The 24,569-nt window shown below is 35.1% G+C and overlaps 1 protein-coding gene across 4 annotated transcripts in view; it reads left to right on the top strand.

Annotated features, from left to right (window-relative positions):
• The window catches only part of LNPK (lunapark, ER junction formation factor), a 91,279-nt gene that overhangs the window by 24,604 nt on the left and 42,106 nt on the right, over positions 1-24,569 (top strand). For all 4 annotated transcript variants that reach the window (XM_066345589.1, XM_066345586.1, XM_066345588.1 and 1 more), the window contains 4 exons: positions 1,088-1,146; positions 5,483-5,523; positions 12,068-12,151; positions 12,235-12,286. In XM_066345589.1, the coding sequence (XP_066201686.1) occupies positions 1,088-1,146; positions 5,483-5,523; positions 12,068-12,151; positions 12,235-12,286 (236 nt within the window). The remainder of the gene's footprint in view (positions 1-1,087; positions 1,147-5,482; positions 5,524-12,067; positions 12,152-12,234; positions 12,287-24,569) is intronic.

The raw sequence follows: 24,569 nt of genomic DNA, 5'->3' as shown, positions 1-24,569 counted from the left end.
TCCCTGAATGTCCTCATGTCATAGCAGCTGGCTTCTCTCGGAATGAGTAATCCAAGAGAGAATAAGATAGTGAGTGGACGAGGAGGTCTAAAATGGAAGCTGGTAGCCTTTTATAACCTAATCTTGATGTGACACACTATCACTCTTGCCATATGCTGTTGGTCACACAGACCAACACTGGTGAGAGAGGACTACCCAGGAATGTGTATACCAGGAGATAGGGTTCACTTGTGACTCCTTTCAGGCTGACTCCCAAGAAGAGCAATGACATTTTAGAGTAATAAACTGATTTTCATTCTTACTTGAATTTATAATCAGATACCATGTATTCTTTTATAAAGTGATGTATTCTGCCATAGAGAGAGGTATTTTGCTATATTTACATTAAATTTAAACGATGACCTTGACAAATTTGTGATTAGGATTATTGTTTGATTTCCTTTAAAATTTTTAAAATGTCATTTACTATCTTACTAATACATGGTTTAAACAATTATCCTCATAAAAATCTTAGGAAGGAAGTATTAAGCTAAATTTGCTTATCGAATGATTATTTAAAGGTAAGAATTTTTTCCCCTCCAGATAGCTTATTTCATTTAGTAGAAAAGATCCCTCCAATGTTAAATAACAGGGAAGGAGCAGCAACTTACATTTGTATAAAGCTCTGGATTTTTAAAACGTTCTTTTTCCTTAATGTGTGGAATAGACAAAGTAAGCTGAGATTTACTTAGTAATAAGGGATTCTAAAACTTTTCCCTAATCTTTTGTTGAGGTTCAAAACTCCTTTGAGAATGGTGAAAGCAGTGATCTCTCCAGAGAAACAAATTTTTATATACCAAGACAATTTTGCAATTTAGAGGATCTTCAGAAGGTCCATGGATTTTATATTGAGAACTCCTCCTTTGAAAGCACAGGTAGAATTCTGGTCATCTCTGAAAGAAGAAAGGAGTACTTTTTGATTTTTAACATATAACAAGAAATAGTGGACCTAAATCTAATTGGAAATGAATATTTGTTTTTATTTTATATGGCTTGTAATTTCTTATCCTAATGATGGTTTTGTTTCTTAATTTTGCCTTTTCTTTAGCATCTGGAGTATAAGAACAGTGCTTATTTTCTTCTTTTCCAAGAGAACAGAAAGAAATAGTAAGTTTAATTTCTAAGTTTTTATAAATGCCTTAGAAAACTTATAGTGCACTGGTTTATAATTAAATGATAGGTTGTACAATAGTGATTGAAATAACAATGTGGTAAATATTGAAGAGTTGTTTGCTGTGAAGCATAAGAAAGCTTATAAATGATCAAGATGGTTCTATTTTTTATTTGTGTTATTTCTCTCTTGTTCAGAGTTTTTATTTACACATAACTAAATCATTTCTTTAGGTCAAGAAAAATTATATTTGTTAAATCAATCTTTATAGGAAACTTGTTATGGAGTAAAATATAGTTAAATTCCTTTTGATTTATTATTTTAATTGTACCATTCTCTTTAACCTCAGAACCCCTAGGCTGTTTTTATTGAAATATGCAAATTATGATAAAATAGTTCATATTTGTCCTGTATGTGTACAGATTTTAAGGATTTTCAGGTCTTAAAACTATGAGCTATAATTAAGCAAAGATATGCAGATTTAATTTTTAATAAAATTTATATGTGACTTATTTTTTCTTTTTTGAAACACAATACATTATAACAGCTAAAAAAGAATTTTAAAAAACCCTGAGGTTAACATTGGTTAATAACATTATATAAGGTTTAGGTGTACGACATTATAATTTGGTATCTGTATACACTATAGTGAGCTCACTACCAATAAACTAGTTTCCATCCATCCCCATATATTTGACCCTCACTGACCCCCTTCCCCTCTGGAAACCACCAATCTATTATCTGTGTCTACAAGAGGTATTTTTTGTTTCTTTGTTCATGCTTCTTTAAAAAAATTCATTTTTTTTAAACTTTAGTGAGAGGAGGGGAGGCAGAGGCAGACTCCCACATGTATCCCGACTGGGATCCACCTAGCAAGCCCACTGAAGGGTGATGCTCTGCCCATCTGGGGTCCTTGCTCTGCTGCAACTGGAGCGATTTTTTAGTGCCCGAGGCAGAGTTCATGGAGCCATCTTCAGCGCCTGCGACCAACTCACTCTAATTGAACCATGGCTGCAGGAAAGGAGAAGAGAGAGAGAGAGGGAGAGATAGAGAAGTGAGAGGAGGAAGGGTGGAGAAGCAGATGGGTGCTTCTGTGTGCCTTGACTGGAATCAAACCCGGGACTTACACACACCAGGCCAATGCTCTACCACTGAGCCAACCAGCCAGGGCTAAAAAAATTCTTAATTTCATAAAATTTGAAAGTATTAAATATTAAGTTATCTCATAAATATCATTTTCTCTAAAATATTTTGTTTGTTTGACTCAGGATCTAAATAAGTATCATACAGATATATGACTTTCAAACTGCTCTCTTTCTCACGATTTGAACTCAGTTTGGATTCTTCGGTTTAACCCAATGACTATCCCTTGCAGATTCCCTTGACTTCTTTGCCCCCTTCCCAATCTACTTGTCTGGCAAACCATATCCTGTTTAAATATAAATATATGCTTACTCAATGACTGGCAAAACCCTACCTGGTTAAAAACATTTATATGCTTTTTTTTTCTGTATCAGAAAAGCTAAACATGTTAGAGGAAAATCATATAACATGTTGACCAGACCTACTTAAAAGTATATATGATTGCAAACACCATATGTACACTCAACACTGCTACACAGTCTTATTTTATAGTTCTCTAGTAAATTCACTTTTTTTTCTAGAGCATTGTTTGAAATTTTATTTCTTCTCAAATTACTAATACCCACCTCCCTACAAAAACCCCCAAACCAAACCGGAATAAAACCAACCACCAAATAAACTACCTAATCAAATAAAAATTCAAAAGCCACAAACAAATAAAACCCCACAAAATCTACATGGCAACTCTCACCTGATAGTCTCACTTTATGGAGAAAATAGATGTAAACAGATGGGAGCTACTGCTGCCTCCAAATATATCGTTAGCTCCAACTGTTAGTCAGTATGTTGTCATCCTTCATGGTATTCTGTAAGAATAATTTTGATTCCATCTATGGCTAAACTCTCCATTTGTGCCCTGGATTCTAGATACTCTGGACATTTTTTACAACTTTGCTTTTGCAGTTATCTCTTCCTGGAATTACCCTCTCTTTTGCATTATCTATTTCTGTTGGATTATTTTTACTGGCATATAATCCTGCCTCAAAGCAGTCATCGGGGTTGGGGTGGGGGACTTGTCCTGACTCCATATTCCCTTTAACCTGCATTTTTCTCTCCTCTTCAAAGTCTTGTTATCTTTACCTCCAAAATTATCTTGAATCTTACCACTTCTAACCTTTACTACTGCTACAGTTCTTAATTGGGTCATCATTTCTAGCTGGTAGTACTTCAATGGCTTCATAAACAGACTTTTTAAGGTGTAGTTCAGATCTTCTGTCTCTTCTGCTTAAAATCTAATGGTTTCTTATCGCAACCAGAGTAAAATATGAAATCCCAACTCTGGATTATTTCATCAGATGTTTAGTTTGTCATATAACATTTTTTCTCATTCAAATGTGTTAGTATTTTAACTTACAAATAGGCACATCAGGACATGGTTATTATATAAAAGGATTTTTACTTTAAAAATTTGTTTTAGGGATCATTTCATTTAAAGATTTTACTAATTTGGTGGCCCTGGCTGGTTGGCTCAGTGGTAAAGCATTGGCCTGGTGTGCAGGAGTCCCGGGTTCGATTCCCGGCCAGGGCACACAGGAGAAGCGCCCATCTGCTTCTCCACCCCTCCCCTTCTCCTTCCTCTCTGTCTCTCTCTTCCCCTCCCACAGCCAAGGCTCCATTGGAGCAAAGTTGGCCCAGGCACTGAGGATGGCTCTATGGCCTCTGCCTCATGCGCTAGAATGGCTCTGGTTGCAACAGAGCAACGGCCCAGATGGGCAGAGCATCGCCTCCTGATGAGCATGCCGGTTGGATCCTGGTCAGGCGCATGCGGGAGTCTGTCTGACTGCCTCTCTGTTTCCAACTCCAGAATAATTAAAAAAAAATAAAAATTTTTTTTTTACTAATTTGAATAGGTATTGCATGTATGTTTCAAGTAGACTTCATAAAAGATTGTCTTTTAGTCTTATACTTTTTTTTTAACATAAAGCCAAGTACTATATATTTTTAAATTAAATTTAATGTTATATTGGTTAATAGAATCATATAGGTTTCAAGTGTACATCTCTTGATACATGATCTATATATTGCAGTGTGCTCAATATATATATATATTATTAAGCCTGAAGCTATTTTTCCTGTTTTTTTCATTTTCTATTTTATTTCTTTTGTTGGATCTATTATAGATTAAATTAAGGGTTGGTCATCTTATCTAACTGAAGATGACTATTCTCATTAAAAATGTCAGCATATTTTCCATCCTTTAATAATAAGTCTGCTAGCTTATTAAAGACTACTTAATGTATTTTGGAAAAAAAATTTATATTAATAATATCTTTTCTGTCAGTTCTTATTTCTTTGGGATTTTTACATAAATGATATAGTTTGAATTGGATATTCAGATGTTTGCTACCCCAGAACTTCAGTAAAGAGATAATTTTATTTATATATTTAATTAAAAATTAAGAACAATTATTTAAATTTTCTTTGATAAAATATTTAAATCAAATTAAAACTCTTTCCAGATGAAATAATATTCCTACTTGTACTAGCTAAATATTTTTAGATTAAAACTAGAAACCTAAATTAACTTGTAAGGTAGATATTAACAGTATTTCTAGAGAAGAACTAGAAACCTAAAATACGTTTGTAAAGGAAACATTGATTCATACATTATTTTTTGAATTGATTCTTCACTGTGTCAACCTAAATAAGCAGACAAATCTTAGAAAAGTTTAATTTTGAAAAAAGTGATTAGTATCTCTTTCCTTTCCAAGTCCCTCCTCAAGTATAATACTATAGATTTTCAAAAGATTTTCTTTATTAATGCTCAATATCTTAAAGGTTGAGTAACATAATAAAATATATTATGTACTTATTTCTTTATAAAAAACCATTTTTTATTACTAATGTTTAAAAAGATTTGGTAGCTTGTAAATTTGGGTGAATGTTAAAAGAAAGAAGAAATAGTAAATGTTTCTGAAAACATTTAAAATATATTTTTAAATTTGGGAAGGTATTGTAGTCTGTGTTGGTGTTTTTTGTTCATCTACTTAGCTTATAATGTATAAAATAAGCAAAAATATAAAAGATACATGGATAAAAATTGAGAATTTTTATCTACATATCGGTGAGAAATACTGAAATGATAAAGTTTTCTTGTGTTTGCTTAATGTATATCTTTTGACATGATTTTTCTTTATATCTAAGTGTTTTAATATTTGATTTAGCTTTGATTTAAATCTTGTTTTCTAGATGAAGCATTGGATGATTTAAAATCCCAGAAGAAAAAAATAGTAAGTTCACTCTTACTATTAAGTTCACTCTTACTATTATAAATTAAGAACTGAATAATTAATAGTTTTATGTGTAAGTAATGACTAAGAAACATATACTGTCAGATAGCATTTTAATCATGAAGCTAAATTATGAGTATTTTTGCTAGTAAATAATGATTGACAAGAAAAAGTAGTTAAATGGACTTGAGACCCTGAGACCTATGGCCTTTGGAAGCTGAGAAGTAAGTAAATTGTATTGGAGGACTAAATAAAGCAGAGGGGTAAAAAAAGTGGGTGTCCAGATTAATTATTGATTAGGCCCAAAAAAGGACAAACATTTACATATGTCAGTTCTCAGGTTTTCTTGACACAATAAGGCTAGGAGAAAGGGAATCAAGAAGATTGGTTTAAGAGACAAAATTTAACATGAATAGGCTAAAAGTAAGGTGGGGAAGAGAGAACATTTTTTTCTTTGGTTTCTTCCATTTTCTGTTAGCAGCTCTGATTACATGGGTAACTATGTGGGGCCAGTTAAATGCATCCTTTGGACATATTGGAAAGAGAGCAAAGAGTAAGAGGGCCCTAGATATTTAGAAATTGATATATAACAGTCTGTAATAAGCGAATTGAACTTGATTTTGACTTAAATCTATATGTACCTTTTAACGTAATTATTTTTGAAGTATGAAAATGATCATTGATAGCACTATCATGTTATATGCAACATTATTTAATGAAATTTAATCAGATGCAAATGGTCAATGTATTTTAGTCTAATATAATGTAATAATCATGTGTGGAAGTAATAAAAATTATTATGGTTAAGAGTAATATTAAAAATTGTTCCGTGAATTGGTAATAAAAGACATTGGTCTTGAAGGTTTTAAGTACCTGCAAAATAAAGGAACATTTAATTCTGAAGTCTTCCTTACCTGTTTTGTTTAATGTTTCTTCAGTGTTCTGTGAAGTATTGATCAAAACTGCAATAACATTTTTGATGACCCTAAATTAAAACATAGCAATAATTCCATTATATTGTATTGTATTTCTGGCATTCTGTACATTATTGGAGCAGCCAGAATTCAAAGTGAGGAAATATTGAAAAAGAATATTGAATTACGTAAAGTGTAATTGAAAAAACACAAAGTGAGGAAATACTAATGGTTCTCAGTAATATAGAAGCTGTGATGTGATTGGTTTGCTCTGCTGCTATGATAAAAACAAGAGTTGGTAGTGGTAGTAGGAGCCAAGGCCTACATGTACCAAAATATCGATTAAAGTAGGAAAGACAAGGAGGAAGACAAAAGAAAAAGAAAATAAACCGAAGAAAATAAAAAATTCCAAGTGATAAGAAACGGTCCCAATTTTAGTGGCATCATATCACCAGAAAACAGTATCTTGAAGAACATACATATAACTGAGGAAAAACTCTCGATAGAGTAACAGAGCAGACTTGGGAACTTCTTTGAAAGGGCAAGGCAAGATCTTTAATAGTCCTTGAAAGACTCACAACATAAAAGATGCTTCATCTAGTCCTGACAGTGGGAAATTCTTTTCAGTGTTTAACAGTTATATCAAAATGGTATTACAGAATAGTTCAGTATGATGTTTTTCTTGCAGTATGATTAAAGAAAACAGTTGACTGTTCTAGCTTATTAATTAGGGAACACAATTTACATTGACTTGACTGTTGCTGATTATAATACTGTTGCTACTGGGAACTAGTCCCTGGCCTTTATTTTTTTGATTTTCTTTTTTTTATTTTTTTGTGACAGACAGAAAGGGACAGAGAGAGGGACAGATAGGGACAGAAAGAAGGGAGAGAGATGAAAAGCATCAATTCTTTGTTGCGGCACCTTAGTTATTCCTTAATTGCTTTCTCATATGTGCCTTGACTGGTGGGGGGGCTACAGCAGAGTGAGTGACCCCTTGCTCAAGCCAGCGACCTTGGGCTCAAGCTAGTGAGCCTTGCTCAGTCCCTGGCCTTTATTGCTCAAGCCCTTAACAAAGCTTTGTTAGAATAGCTTTACACTTTGTTTAGAACAATTGATGTTAAGGGTGAATTAGTCACCAAGTTAAACTTAATTTTCTAAGTAAAGTTTAAATTAAAAAGAAAAGTGAATTAGTAAATAGCGCAAGACTAGCTAATGACTGTGCTGGTGATGAGAGGAAAAAAAATGGACATTACTTTGAGCAAAAGCTAATTGTAATCAAAACTGAACTTGTATCATTGAAGCTTAAGTTTAAACTACATTTATGGCTTTAAAAATACTTTTATTGTTAAAATGTCTGCAGGAAAAATGACTTGGTTTAAAATTATCCAATTCCTAAACTTTCTCTTTTATTAACAAAATTAATGCAAGTTATAGTTACTACTTGACATTTTATTAAAGGTGGTTTTCTTAGGGAATGCATCTCTTTATTATGAATAGATTTGTAATGTAATTTGTAACTTGTAAAAGTAATTTGTAACAATGAACGTGAATTATAAATTGGTTAAAAAGTTAAATTACTTAGAAAGGAAAATGAGTGTTTTAAATCTAAGAACTTAATATATTTGCTTATTAAAATAAGGCTAGGAATTAATCTTTAGCTATCTAAAAAACTTGCAAGTCTGGATGTATATATTTTGCCATTCACATAATTTATGGCCTTTAAAAAGAAAAAAAATTTTCTATTAAACAATCCCTGTTCAATACATAATCCCTCTGCATCCTATCAAAACAGTTCAAAAATCAAGATCCTAACCTCCTGAATCAAAATCACCTCTTCAAGTGGCTTCATGAACATGCTGTGCTTTCCCAAAATGATATTTCTCTGTGGTAATTCCTTCCTGGCATTTCTCAAGAAATTTGCCAAACGCTGGGAAAAATCAGTTGAGAAATTGGGAATAGTGAAGAAGTGTTATAACTGAGAATTAAAGCTTAACAGCCAACTACAAATATTACTGTTTCAAAGGAATCCACTAATGTCAGTTGAAAGCAAGAGCAAGAAATGCTGACATGCTGGGTTGTAGGTTAATGTGGACATTTCTGGGAACAGGACAAGACCATGTAGAAGAGAAATGGCACCATCTAATTAGTCAGTCTTGCTCTTGTGGCCATGTTAGAAGTATGTTTTATGGGCCCGTTATTAATGGTAGTTCTTACAAATAAATAATAATAAGTTCATATACATAGTATACTTTATACAAAATCCTGCAAACGATATTCCATGAAATAAATTTTGGAAGCAAAGAATGTCCTTAAATTGGCAATTTCAGCATGTGATTCTGTGCAGCACTGTAACCTCTTTAGATGTTTCAAAGGTTACATTTTTATATTATCCAGTAATGTTGCTGGCATTTTTCAGTGTTTGAATATTCACCACAGGGAACAGATCTTTGTAAATATATATTTTAACAGAAATGCAGAGAGAGATATTGTGACTATTATTGTAAAATATTCCTATATGAAATCAGAAAATGATATAAAATCTCAATTAGTAAAAACAATATTAATTTCAACAGCAAAACCTAAATTAGGGTAAACAGACAATATTTTCATTGCTGTAAAAAGATGAGTTTAAATGATGCAACTTATACCATTAAAGATGCCTTTGCTCACACTCTTAATAATTTGACCAAAGTCAGTGCCAAATAAAATAAATTTTTCTATGAGATATTTGTCATGAAATAAAAATCAAGAATATTGGATAGGACAATTAGTAATTTATTTTAAAATTTTATTTCAAGAATAATTTAAATATTTGTAGAATTATTTTTCAAAATTAAAATAATTTTTGACATTTATTTTGTGTTAGTGTTTCTGTTTAGTGTTCTCTATGATGAAATGTGTATATACCAGGTTGAAATGTTACATATTAAAATATATAACCTTGTCAAAATAATGTTGATTAATATATTATAACCATGATATATAATGATATGATTGAATAATAAATTAATAACTGTGTATTTATTTTCTTAAATAAAAAACTAAAGCTTTCAGTCTAACCATATCATTGAAAAACAATTTAGTCTGTTGTATTATTTTTTAATATATATAAAATATTGTGAAAAATGCATAGTAACTTATAATTTAGGGAATTCAGAGAATCCAGTCTTTTACTTCTGAATCCTAGGATTAATATGTTGGGTATTTGGAAACACTGCTTGTTTCAGACCCATTCTGAGTAATTGAGGTATTATTGAAGATTATGTGTTGTTTTATTAGGTACTGTGGTAGACTTCTTCTCCTACATTATTATATTTAAATTGCGTGACAGTTCTATGAAGAAAATCAATGTGTCTTACAAAAGGAGAAACTGAAGCTAACAGACTTGCTAAAGTCTTTCCAGCTGATTAAGAATGGAGATATGCTTTGAACCTCGAAGTTCCAAATTTATGTTCTTTCCCACTGATCAGAATGTCTATTTAAAAAAAAAATTTACTTAAAATGTGTATATATAAGTATGTTAAAATTGTTGAGTGAAAAAATTTTAGCTAGAAGTAAATGCAAAAGTAGAATGGATTTATATATTTTAGTGCTTTTAAAAATGATTTTATTTAAACACTTTATATGTATATGGATATAAACATGGAGTATTTGTTGAATGATGTACCAGGAATTACAATCTGATGAAGTGGTATTTTGGTTTTGAGTTTTGTGTCGTTTTAAAGATCACAGTTGTATCTAATTATTTTAAACCTAGTGGTGGTCTTGATTTAGAATTGTACTGTCCAAATCAGTAGTCACTAGCTCCATGTAGCTTTTTAAATTTGCACTATTTAAAATGGAATAAAATTACAATTCAGTTCCTCATTTGCACAAGGAACATTTTAAGTGCCCATTTATTACATATGGCTTAGTGGCTACTATATTGTGCAATAAATAAATTTTAAAAAGAAGATATAAATCATTTATTTATGTATGTATGTATTTATTTATTTATTAAATTTTTTTAGTGAGAGAAGGGGAGGCAGAGAGACAGACTCCTGCATGCTCCGCAACTGGCCGCCTTTGTTTGCTCCATTGCAACCTGAGCTATTTTTTTTAGTGCCTGAGGCCAACTCAGAGGGAAAGAGAGAGAGCCAGAGACAGAGGGAAGGGGTAGGGATGGAGAAGCAGATGGTTGCTTCTCCAGTGTACCCTGACTGGGAATTGAACCCGGGACTTCTGTATGCGCTCTACAGCTGAGCCAACTGGCCAGGGCTGATATAAACCATTTCTATCACTACATTAAATTCTATTGGTACACTTGTCTAAAACATCCAAAATTAATTTGTAGAGATCAGGGATTCAGCTCTTTGATATTCCGCTGATTTGGGGATATAGCCAATCATATACCTTCTCTTTACCCTCATTCCCAGTTTTTCCCCAATTTTAAAGTGATATCACAGACATTTCCTTTACATCAGAAAATTAAATGTGCTTGCTTTGAGAATTTATTATTATTTTGAAATAATTAGGAAAATGTTTTAGTTTCACAACACCAAGGTTAATCATTTAAGCACTTGGCTTCTTAAATGTTAAATTGAGTTTTTAATGAGGAGTCTATTAACTACTATTGTAGTAGCATATTTTTAACTTGGTAAGTATGTTCTGTTTTGCATTTTATAATAAATGTCCTTTGGAATATGACATTTTATGAGTACAAGTGGCTATTAGTGGTCACCGAGAAGGAAAAGGTCCCATTCCAATTTTGGCAAAAGCATTTTATTCTACACAGTAGCTATTTGTCATACTATGATTGTCTTGTACTAAAGTTAAACCTTTTCTGACATTGGGTCATAACTGCTAAAATGATACTTTACTAGTGATTACTTTTAAATTAAACCCATGTATTAAGCCATAAAGTGACTTGGATACATTGTAAATAAAATGCTATAATAATGAAGTGTCTTAATTACAGTCCCTAGTGTGAGCATAGAACTCAATAAAAATTTTACTTTAATTCTTACTATGTTCATGTTTTTTCCCTGTAGTTGTTTTACTCTAAGTAAAAAAAAGGAGCTTCAGCTTTTAAAGTCATTTGAACAAAATCTGTGGCTGTTCTCCCAGTTAGTGAGTGTTCACTGCATTTGCAGCAAGCTAATTGCTTCTGCTAATAAATAATCTAAAATCGATGCTGACAGCAGTTAATTGGCACAGAGATTTTATTTTGTAAAGCTCTTGGCTAACGACCTTCTTTAAATTAATAGCATTAAGTGCTATGAGGAAATAAATCTGAGGAATTGCCTGTCATTTGCTTGTCATGTCTAATAACTTCCAATAATGATGGCTGATAGATTTTTGCACATTCCATTATTAAAGTTGGTGCATGTAATTATTCTCCTCATTATATGTAAACAATTAGCAATATTTGGTATTTTCTTGCAGTAGAGCTGTTAAATACAAGTAACATATTACAGGTTAGAAGTCATTTTAAAATCTGGATTTTAATTATTTGAATGTAGGAAGTCTTTCATGCTGTCTGGAGATATTATATGCTGTTTAAGCCTTATACACTTTTTGAATAGAACTTATGAAATAAGTAGTGTGTTTCTTAAAATGTGGCAATTTATGGAAATTTTTGTTTGCAGCTTGAAGAAGTCATGGAAAAAGAGACTTATAAAACAGCTAAATTAATTCTTGAAAGATTTGATCCAGACTCAAAGAAAGCAAAGGTAAGGCTGTGATATCACTACTATTTTATTTTAAGTTATACATTGTAATAGGTCACTTGCAATAACATTATTGTGATTGACAGGAGTTTGAGCCGCCATCTGCTGGAGCAGCTGTAACTGCGAGACCTGGACAAGGTAAATAACTTTGTAGAAACTGCTGCTGCTGTTGGAAAGATCCATATTTACCCAAGTGAGTTCAAAAGTATGGTAGAAGTGTTTGAAAACTTGCATAGAATGCTTTTAAGTTAATTTTTATTTTGTAATGTGGGATAAGACTTAGAGTGACAGCAATAAATTTATTTCATTTTGATTTTATTATGTTGATAGAGATAACTGTTGAGACTAAATATACAATTGGTTTTAATCTTTTGAAATCTAAATAATTTCACCAATATTTTGTAAGTTTCTCCCCCCTTTAAGTATTTCTTGGGATATCTCTTGTTAATAAAATTTTTACATTTCTGTGATTTATTTTTGAGATAAATTTTTATTAAGATTTTTATATTTAAAGTTTCTTTGGCCCTGGCTGGTTGGCTCAGTGGTAGAGTGTCAGCCCACTGTGGGGGTGTTTTAGGTTTGATCCCCAGTCAGCACAGGAGAAGCAACCATCTGCTTCTCCACCCCTCCCCCCTTTCCTTCTGTCTGTCTATCTGTTTGTCCGTCCCTCTCTCATCCCCTCCCACAGTCATGGCTTGATTGGTTCTAGCACATCAGCCCTGGGCTCTGAGGATGACTCTGTGGAGCCCCTGCCTCAGGCACTAAAAATAGCCCAGATGGGCAGAGCATTGGCCCCAGACAGAAGTTGCCGGGTGGATCCCCGTTGGGGTGCATGAAGGAGCTATCTCTCTCTCCTCTTCTCACTTGGAAAAGAAGAAAAAGTTTTTGAAGTTTCTTCTAAAATGACATTTTTATTTAGGAAGAGAATAAAATAACTTAGAAATAAGAAAAAATTGAATTACTGCTATGTAATAACATTAACATTTTGTTTTGGTGGTTGTATTACCAGGTTATTAGTGAAATCATCACTGTTATATCAATTATTATGTAAATTTTAAAAGTCATTATTTTAAGTGTACATAAACTTTTACCAAGAATGGCATGTGAAAAGGTATTTTTGAGTTTGCTTTGGCTTCCCTCTTTGTTCTCTTTTCTAGAATATAATAATTAGTTTGTAAGGCTTTTGTTGAAATACAGAGTATGTTGTTTTCAAGAAATTTAACATCTGTTCTTATAAAGCATCAGAATTGGAGCCTGGTTTATGAAGTTAGGATGGCATTTAGAACTTTGAGAATTTAATTCTTTTATAAATGGTCCACAAAGACTATGGGTACTAAATAAACCATAATAGTTTTAGGTTTTCTAATTGGCAGAGCTATGTGGGAAGAATCCCACTCTCTTCCATTCATATTCCTTAAGTAGGATTTTGGTTTTTAGAAATATTAGTCTGCTCAGTTTACATATGATTAAAATGAATTAGGCATAGATACTTACAATGAAACTCCTATTTTTATTACCAGTTTAAATTTTTCTACAATTTATACTTTCTAGTAATTTAAAAATGTTTTTTTGGCCTATAGGCTAGGCTTATATAATTTTTACAATATTTTGTATAACTGGGAATAACTTTTAAATAATATTAGGGAATATATTTTTAAAATGTGATATTTTGCTGAAAGCTGTTGCTAGCAGTTACTTTTTTTTTTTTAAAACATCTGTTCTTTTCTCTCATTAAAAAGGTACAGATGTATGATCCTCTTTACTGACATTGTTAAGAATTTATTAGTATTTAGGCAACATAACTTCTTTCAAGAAGCTAAACTATCTTTCCTTAGAAGCTTTGATATTCAAATACATTTTTGCCTCTGACATCATAATTATTGAAAAACCATTGCTTAAAAAAAGTAAAAAGAAAAACCACTGCTGATCTTTTTGTTTTAGATTCTAGTGGCACTGCTTTTAAATATTCCTTTCTGGGAAATTAACACTTAGATATATATAAGTGAATTGTTTATTTAAAACAATGTATAACCCATGTGCAGGCACCATTGAGAATAAACAGTGATATAAAGTTTTTTTTTGTTTGTTTGTTTTTTACCTTAAGCTGATAACTGTTTTAAAATATTTATTCTGAAGTGTATTGTTCCAGTATTTCTGGCTCTTCCAGGTCTGTTGTAGTTAACTGCTGTTTGGAGGTGTGGTTGTAAAGAACGGGGTTAATTTGGGATATGTATGTTTGAGATGCCTGTTAGACATCCAAATGGAGATTTTAAGGAAGCAGCTGAGTATGAGTATGGCAAACAGGAATTACCTGGGCTGGCGATATAAATTTGGGTGTGATCAGTATGTTGATGTTGTTAAAACCACGAGACTGGATGAGATTACCAAGGATTAAATGTGAAGAAAGAAAAGGGGCAAACCATGTCACCCCAATAAATTAGAGGAAAAAAAAAAGAAAAAGAGAAGGACCAAGGCCTCCATAGGACATGCTAACATAAAAGTGTTGGGAGTAATGAAGAGGAACCAGAAAAAGAAACTGAAAAGAAGTACTTACGAGATAGGAAACCCAGGAGAGTGTGGAGTCCTGGCGGCTAACTGAAGAGAGTGTTTCGAGATCGTGATCATCTGTGACTGCTGTCAAGTAAGCTCAGAGTCAAGAACTGACAATTGATTTTCAGCAATGTTGAGGTCCTTGAAAAGAACAGTTTTTGGTGGAAGAATGGGGTCAAAGCCTGATTAGGGTGGGTTTAAGAAATAAGAGTAGAGAAGTTGGAGATAATTTGAAGAGACAATCTTTTTGAATGATGGAGTGGAAAAATGGGTAACTGAAGGCAGAAGTATTTGCATGTGTGGGTGAACATAGAAAGAAATGGTAGCATGTTTGTGTGCTACTGGGAATGGCCTAGAAGACATGGAATAATTGATGTTGAAGGAGAGAGTGGGGACAGTTGCTGAACAGTACTTGAGGCAAGAGGGATGGGATTTAGGGTATAAGTGGAGGAGCAGGCTTTTGATAGGAGTACTCACAGTTCCTGTATAGTAAGGAGGAAAGACAGAGAACATGGATAGATAGCATAGGTGATGGACATTTTCTTCTGGTTTTATCTGTTTTCTTAATGAAAATAAGGATGGGGAAGATGTTGCAGTCTTGACGAGAAGGTATAAAATAATTCTCTAGGAGTATAAGAGAGTAAGTGGATTAGGAAAATGTAGGAATGTCAGGGATACTAATGTCCACTTAATAAAGTTAATGTTTATGAATTTAAAGCATTGTTGTGAATTTTCTGGTTGTGTGTAGCTGTATCAGTACCAGAAGTAGGCAGAGTTAGCTTTAACCAGGGCTGAGATTTTGCCTAATGGATTGGATAAAGTAGTAAAGGGGCAGGGAAGTGAAATTTATATACAAGGGAATGATTAAAACGCTGTATTAAGAAATCTAATATGATCATGAGGGAAATAGTGGACAGTCAGAAGATGTTGGTACTATTAATGTAAGGGGTCCGCTAACTACTGCTTACAAATCTGGGCCAAAATCTCTTTTATATGGCTCTTGAGCTTAGAATTGGTTTTACATTTTTAAAGTGTTCTAAAAAACCAAAACAAAGAAGAATAAGAATATGCAACAGAAACCATATTTGGTCAACAAAATGTAAAACATTTACTGTCTGACCTTTTACAAAAAAGCAGGGAACTGAAGTGTGGTTTCAAAGTAGGATGATTGACCTTGAGAGAGGTGCAGTTTTCCTTAATTGCAAAGGATAGACTAGATTCTGACCATTGCTAAGAGTGAATGACTGAAGTAGGGAGGTTGATAAGATTATTGGTGCATGTCATCAGAAAGCTAACATAAATTCTTAACAGACCCTTCTGTATTTGTTTTAAAAGGAAGCCACCTGTACATTCTCTTTTACCTTTGTATATAACACTGCATCATCTCTACTAATGAAATTTAACAAAAGAAAAGTCAGTTGTAACCTGCCACAGCCAAATTTGAAATCTAGAACTATTGCAGAAAAATTTAATGGCTCTAGCAAATAAATAGCAATTTATTTTTTTCCTTTTTTTTTTTTTTTTTTTTTTTTTGATGGGCTATCATCTTTAATCCTAGTTGCACCTGGCGGGCAAGTACAAACACACACTGGGCTCCAAAACCCACTCACATTCAGTGCTCACAAAGCCACTGACTTATCCGATTTTCCTAGAATCAAAGGTTTCTAGCTCACCAGACTTATTCACCTCTGTTCCCCATCTCCTTCCTTCTCCCAGATACAAACTCTGCACAAACTGCCTCTCACTCAACACTCCGCCATCTTGGCTGCTTTTCCTGGCCTCCTCCACGTGGCCTTTCTCTGCTCTCCTCTGCTATCTCCTCTAATATTAATCTCAGGAACCGAGAGAGCAAGCTCCTGTTCTGCCCCCATTTTATAGTGTCTATTTTTTTTCCTTTTTTAGTGAGCGCAAGAGAGAGAGAGGACAGATAGGGACAGACAGACAGGAAGGGAGAGAGATGAGAAGCATCAGCCCATAGTTGCGGTACCTTAGTTGTTTATTGATTGCTTTCTCATATGTGCCTTGACTGGGGGGCTCCAGCCGAGCCAGTGACCCCTTGCTCAATCCAGCGACCTTTGGGCTCAAGCCAGCGACCATGGGGTCATGTCTGTGATCCCACTCAAACCAGCAACCCTGTGCTCAAGCTGGTGATCCCCTGCTCAAGCCTGCAACCTCAGGGTTTTGAACCTTGCTTGCTGCTCAGCATCCCAAGCCCACACTCTATCCACTGTGCCACCACCTAGCCAGGCTACCCCTTCTTTTTTTTTAATTAAGGGAGAGCTGGGGAAGAAGAAAGACAGACTCCCACATGCACTCTGATGGGGATTCACCTGGCAAGGCCCCTATGGGGCAATGCTCTTCCTGTCTGGGGCATCGCTCTATTACTACATAATTAAGATATTTTTAGTGCCTGAGGTGAAGGCCATGGAGCCATCCTCAGCATTCAGAGCCAACTTGCCTGAGCGAATCAAGCCATAGCTGCAAGAGGGGGGAGAAAGAGAGAGAAGAGAGGGTGAGTGGAGAAGCAGATGGTTGCTTCTCCTGTGTGCTCTGACTTAGAATTGAACCTGGGACATCCACACACCAGGCCGACGCTCTACCACACAGCCAACTGGCCAGGGCCTACAACTTCTTATTTAAGTAAGGTTTTAGAGCTTACTCACTTGTGTTTCATGGCATATATGGAAGATTAAAGTAGAAATCATTAATCTTTTTCATCTTGAGAGCAAACAGAATGGTACTTCATATTTTGGTGTGGGTTTTTTTTTTTTTTTTTTTTTTTTTTGAGGAGTGTACATTTGACTAAGAAAATCTGGAAAATACTTTATAATGAAGTAAATTCACTTGTTTGTGTGTTCTTTACTCAAGTGTCATACCTATACTGTTATAGTTATCTATTGTGTAACAAACTACTTTAAAACTTAGTAGCTTAAAACAACATTCATTTGTTTTGCTTTTGAATTTGTAATTTCGGCCAAGTTTGGTAGAATCATCTCATCTCTGTCTCATTGGTTTGGCGGTACCTGATTAGGGCTGGAGGATCTATTACCAAGATGGCTTTCTCACAAGCCTGACAATTTGGTGCTGGCTGTTGGTTTGTCTCCACTTGGATGTCTTTAATGAGGTCATTTGGGCTTGCTTCTAATGTGGTGGCTGGGTTCAAAGAGTAAGCAGTTCAAGAGACAGAAACTAGTCCTAAAAACTGGCACAAATATATTTCTGTGGTCAAACAGTAACAGAGCAGCACAGCTTTAAGGGAGGGGATGTATATTCTTTTCCTCTATTTGATGAGAGGCAAATCAAAGAATTTTGAACTCACTTTAAAAATGCCACATGTACCTTAATACAGTTAACAAGGGCATTTCTATCTACATCTGTTTTCAGTGTTCATCTTAAATGTCATCATTATCATGAACCCTTCATCTTGTCACTGAGCATCCCCGTTGAACTCTCCATGGAACCCTGTTGGTTCCTTTTTTATGGCACTTACCTTGCGTGTGTGTGTTTTGTAATTTTGTATTATCTTTGCTTGCCCACCTCTATATGCAGCTCTGAATCCTTTTCAGTAGTGCCTTACTCATGGTGATTGCTTAATAAATGTGTTCAGCTGAGGAAAATAAGAGGAAACTTTTTTCTTAGCTCTTAAGTTTTGTTTAAATGTTATAAAATAGTAATTTACTGAATGGGATCTTGGTGAACTGTAAGGTACAGGTTGTTTAAAGTTTAGAGAGGTAGGTGACAAACCAGAGTAGAAATAACTATCAAGGTGATGGAAAAAAGTAAATGTTGAGATAAAGAACTATAAAGCAAAATGTATTCTTAATTCAAAAAGCAGAACAGGCCCTGGCTCTTTGGCTCAGTGGTAGAGCTTTGGCCTGGCATGTGGAAGTCCCGGATTTGATTCCCAGTCAGGACACACAGGAGAAGCAACCATCTGCTTCTCCACCCCTCCTTTCCTCCTCCTCCTCCTCCCTCTCCTTCTTCCCCTCCCCCTCCCCTCCCCCTCCCCTCCCCCTCCCCCTCCCTCTTCCCTTCTCCCTCTTCCTCTCCTTCCTGCAGCATGGCTCCATTGGAGTGAGTTGGCCCCAGGCGCTGAGGCTGGCTCCATGGCCTCTGCCTCAAGCTCTAAGAGTTCTCAGTTGCTGAGCAATGGAGCAATGCCACAGATGGGCAGAGCATTGCCCTCTAGTGGGCTTTCTGGGTGGATCCCGGTTGGGGAACATGCGGGAGTCTGTCTCTCTGCTTCCCCTCTCACTGAATTAAAAAAAAAAAAAAAAAAGGAAAAAAGGAAAAAAGAAAGCAGAACTACAAAAAAAAACTCAACTAAAGTCTGGCAAGTGGTATAATTAGCGAATTTTCTGCTTGAATATAGTATTTTTCCTGGTCTCCTGAAGTTCAACTGAAATTCTCAGTGCAGCAGGCAATACAGATTCAACTGATTAACAATCTAAATTTCACCTGCAATGTTAATTCTTCTTGCATGTAATGAACCATATCTTTACAGGTTCTGGTGATGAGGAAGTGGATGTGTTTGGGAGGCCAGTCTGCCTACTATACTATCTATGTAAGTTGTATAGTAGGCAGTTGGAAATTTGGTACTGAAATGCAGGAGAAAAGCAGATTTAAATTTTAGACCTTTATTAAGTTCATACTTTGTGCCAGTTACATTGCCGTATCTCGGGACTACAAAAATGCAGTTCTGGTCCATTAGCTTTTGGTTTAAAAATGGGTGTGTATGTGTAAATAATCTTAGCACACTAAGGACCACAAAGAAGGTAAGCACAAATCATGGTGCATTATAAATTTTAATAACATTTTGCTTTGAGAACACACCTGAATAAAAGACAAGAAGAGAGAAACAACTTGGTACCTAGAGGGACTGTAAATAGTGCCATATGCCTGAAAAAGGGCAGTAGAGTTTAGATGAGGGACGGGTAATTATGAAAGATTTTGTATGCAATATTATGGAGATTAGGCCTTTGTCTTATAAGCAATATGGAAAGCCACTGGAGGCTTTGCATTTTATTTTTGATTTTTATTTTTTTAGTGGGTTAATGATAAGATTTTATTTTCTCATCATAATAAGTCCAATGATAATATTTATCTCCCTATATGGCTTGACTAAGGACTCAAATGACATTGGAAGCTTTGCATTTTAGAAAAATACTTTTATGTAATATGGAAATAGATTGGAGAGAACAAAGCTAAAATCATGGAGATTGGTTTGGATTGCACCGAGCCTGCACTAGATAGATAACTTGTGGCAGAGTCAGAAAAGGAGTTGAAAAGATTTAAGAGTAGATTGACAGGACTTGGTGGCGATTAGATTTATAAAGTGGGGAGTGAGAGGAGTCATCAAAATACTGCCTAGGTTTTTGGCTTAGGTCACTGGTCAGATGTTAGTGTTTTAAGCAAGATAAGGAACTTAAGAATTGGAATAGTAGGTTTGTGTAGAAGATAATGAATTTGCTTTTGCATCTGTAGAGTGGGAGTTAACATTTTGGTGGTGCAGTATAGGAAGTTGATACTGTATTTTCCCATGTATAATACACACATTTTCCAAAAAAATTTGTGGTCTCAAAACTGGGTGCGTCTCATACAATGGTTGTGGCGTTTCTAATGCCATAGATGGAACTGAGGATGAGGCAATATATGAAGACAGTGATTCATCATCAGATATAGATGAGGACAAGCTAATGGATGGGAGTTTTGACAGTGATGAGGAATTGTATCAATTTTATGGTGAATAAAACTTGAGTTCAGTAACTTTATGTAATACATTTCCCCCCCCCCAAATTTTGGGCCCCAAAATTAAGGTGCATTTCATACATGGGAGCGTCTTAAACATGGGGAAATACGGTATTTCATGTGGAGCTCAGGAAAAAAGTTGAGGTTGTAATTACAGATTAGGAATTATAGGAAAGTATAAGTGACAGTTACTGAAACCATGGGATTGAGTGAAATTGCTCAGGCAGGGAAAACAGTAAGAGGACCTGTGGCAGAATGCCAGGGAACATTGATATGTAAGGATAGATGGAGAAACAGGAACCCAGGAAAAAGAAGGCTTGAGCAGAGTTAAAAGCAGAACTAAACTGGTATCTAAAAGTTGAAGTATAGTAAAGATGGCATCCATTGTCATAGTCTGCAAAGAGTCAAGTAAGTAGATGACAAATGAGGCCATTGCATCTGACAGGTTTTACAACATAGTGAGGACATAGTCATAAAAACTGGGATTTGAACCTTGGCTTCAGCTCTTATTTTACTGTGAGACTCTGCAAGTTACTTATCCTCTGAGTTTTGGTTTCTTCTGAAAACTGAGGATAGGAGTTATCTTAAGGAGTTGGTCTAAATGTCACATAAATTAGTAAACTCACAGAAAGCACTTAGTATAGTTCCTAGCAGATAATACCCATTTGATAAACAGCAGCTGTGCTGATAACAATAATGGTGATATAACCAAAGCAGTGGTACTTTCAGTGGTGGGTTACACTGTGGTAGCTACAAAGGAGCACGAGCACAAGATTGTGCTGTGTTGAGGAGTGAAATATTGGGCAAGTTTTTCTTTTTTCAAAAAGCTTTACCTTTATGGGAAGGAAGATGTTAGGGGGTCATTTTTTAAAATAAAAAGCCATCAACCTATTGAGAAAATAATTTCAGTGGAGAAGTAGGGCAGAAACTGTAATTAAAGGAGCTTGCAATGAGTAGGATGTGAAGAAGATGATATAGTGAATGTAGATTTCAGAAAACTTGGAAATAAAAGGAAGAGATCAGAAGCATGGTCTTTATTATATTAGTTATTCAAAGGAATTACATAAATTTAAATAATGAGATCTGAAATTATATAAATTGAAAAATAGAAACTCTCCTGATGATATATCCCTGTATCCCTCCTAACCTCTCAATGATACTTATAAAAAGCCAAATTTAAATTGGCCTTAAATTTAAGTTTCCACATATGCATACATGGGTCATTCATAGGCTTAAAGATTTGTTTCTCTTGAGACTTAGAACTGGACACAATAGGTCAGAAAGCCTTTGACCAGTTCTAAGGAAAATATGAGAATTGTGTTTGTAGTTTTGCCAGCACTGTTTAGGAGAAAATTGAAATCCAGAATGGATAAAGGCTTTTTAGCTCACAAGTGCTATTAGTTAGGGTGAAAATCCACACCTCCTAAATATTATATGGTGTTCTTACTACAACTGAAAACCAAAACATAAAACTTTCTATCAATATGTAAAGAAGCAGTATTTAAAAATTTGATAAATTAAGAGGTAATTATTTGTATTATAGCACATTTATCTCAAGAATTATTTAATAGTAAGCTAGGGCTATAGATTTAAGTTTCTAGATAAATTGTGAATTTACATATTAAAATAAGTTCACAAATAACTAGAAAAACATTTAATATATAAACTAATATCTATTTTATTTTAATAACTGATTTAAAAATTGTAGATGACTTTGCTATTTATTATAATTTCTGGAACTTTTAGAAGTATATATACTTCTAGTTACTGCTTATTAAGTCATTTTTCTGTGCTCTAGCTAAGCTCTGCATTGATGATCTCATTTAACCTTATTTTAAAATTTATTAATTTTTTTTCCTTTTTATTGAAAATTGGGGTGACACTGGTTAACAAAATTGTACAGGTTTCAGGTGCACAATTCCACAACACATCATCTATATAGTTTATTGTGTGTTCACCACCCCAAATCAGATCTCCATCTTTTTTTATTTATTTTTTATTTTTAATTTTTATATTTTTTGAAGTAAGAAGAGGGATGCAGAGAGACAGACTCCCACATGCGCCCTACTGGATCCATCCGGCATGCCCACCAGGGGTCGATGCTCCGTTGCAACTGGAGCCATTCTAATGCGTGAGGCAGAGGCCACAGAGCCATCCTCAGTGCCCTGGCCAACTTTGCTCCAGTGAAACCTTGGCTGCAGGAGGGGAAGATTGAGATAGAGAGGAAGGAGAGGGGGAAGGGTGGAGAAGCAGATGGGCGCTTCTTCTGTGTGTCCTGGTTGGGAATCGAACCTTGGACTTACACATGCCCAGTTGACACTCTGCCATCAGGTCTCCATCTTTTTTTTTTTTTTGTATTTTTCTGAAGCTGGAAACGGGGAGAGACAGTCAGACAGACTCCCGCATGCGCCCGACTGGGATCCACCCGGCACGCCCACCAGGGGGTGATGCTCTGCTGCGACCAGAGCCACTCTAGCACCTGGGGCAGAGGCCAAGGAGCCATCCCCAGCGCCCGGGCCATCTTTGCTCCAATGGAGCCTTGGCCACAGGAGGGGAAGAGAGAGAGAGGAAAGGGGGGGGGGGTGGAGACGCAAATGGGCGCTTCTCCTATGTGCCCTGGCTGGGAATCGAACCCGGGTCCCCCGCACGCCAGGCCGATGCTCTACCGCTGAGCCAACTGGCCAGGGCCCACCCAGGTCTCCATCTTTTATCGTGTATACCCACCATACCCTCCTCCGTCTGCCCCCACTTCCCTTTTCCTCTGGCAGTGACCATGCTGTTTTCTGTGCCCATGAAGTTTTTTTTTTCTTTTTCTTTTTTTTCTTAGTCCCTTGACCCGCCCCTACCCAGGCCCCAGTTCCCCCAACTTTGACAACTGTCAGCCTGCTCTCTGTCTGTGAGTCTGTCTCTGTTTTGCTTGTTAATTCATTTTGTTCATCAGATTCTACTTATGAGTGAAATCACAGGGTACTTGTCTTTCTCTGACTGGTATATTTCATTTAGCAATGCTCTCTGGGTCCATCTGTGCTGTCACAAAGGATAAAATTTCCTTTTTTTTTTTTACTGCTGATTAATATTCCATTGTGTAAATGTACCACAGCTTCTTTGTTCACTCATCTATTGATGAGCACTTGGGCTGCTTCCACATGTTGGCTATTGTAAATAATACTGCAGTGAGCTTAGGGGTGCATATATTCTTTTGAATTAGTGTTTCAGGTTACTTCAGATAAATTTCTAGAAATAGAATTGCTGGGTCATGAGGCAGTTCCATTTTTAATTTTTTGAGGTAACTCCATACTGCTTTCCAAAGTGGTTACACCAGTCTGCATTTCCACCATCAGTGCATAAGGATTCCCTTGTCTCCACATCTTTGCCAATACTTGTTTTTTGTGGATGTATTGATAATAGCCATTCTGACAGGTGTGAGGTGATGTCTCATTGTGGTTTTAATTTGCATTTCTTTGGTAATTAGTGACATTGAACATCTTTTTATATGTCTATTGGCCATTGTGTCCTCTTTGGAGAAGTCTCTACTCAGGTCCTTTGACTATTTTTTAATTGGATTGGGGTTTTTTTTTGGTGTTGAGTTTATAAGTTCTTTATTAATTTTGAATATTAACCCCTTATCAGATGTATCAGTTAATATGTTTTTCCATTCAGTGGGTTGTCTTTTCATTTTGTTGGTGCTTACCATCGCTGTGCAAAAGCTTTTTATTTTGATTTAGTCCTATTTATTTTTTCTTTTGTTTTTCTTGCCCAAGGCAATATATCAGAAAAAGTATTGCCAAGAAAAATGTCTGACATTTTACTGCCCATGTTTTCTTCTAGGATTTTTATGGTTTCAGGTGTAACATTTAAGTCTTTAATCCATTTTGAGTTTCTTATGTACGGTATGAAAAGGTGGTCTAGTTTCCCTTTTTTGCACTTATCTGTCCAACTTTGCCAACACCATTTATTTAATAGAGTATTTTTACCCTATTGTATGTTTTTGCCTCCTATGTAAAATAATAATTGACTATAAAGGTGTAGATTTATTTCTGGGCTCTCTATTCTGTTCCGTTGATCTGTATGTCTGTTTTTATGCCAGTACCATTCTGTTTTGTTTACTGTGACCTTGTAATAT

Source organism: Saccopteryx leptura, chromosome 7, assembly GCF_036850995.1.
Source record: "Saccopteryx leptura isolate mSacLep1 chromosome 7, mSacLep1_pri_phased_curated, whole genome shotgun sequence".
Classification (NCBI taxonomy): Eukaryota; Metazoa; Chordata; class Mammalia; order Chiroptera; family Emballonuridae; genus Saccopteryx; species Saccopteryx leptura.
Note: the sequence above shows the minus strand (reverse complement) of the source record. Positions and strands in the feature narration are given on the sequence as shown.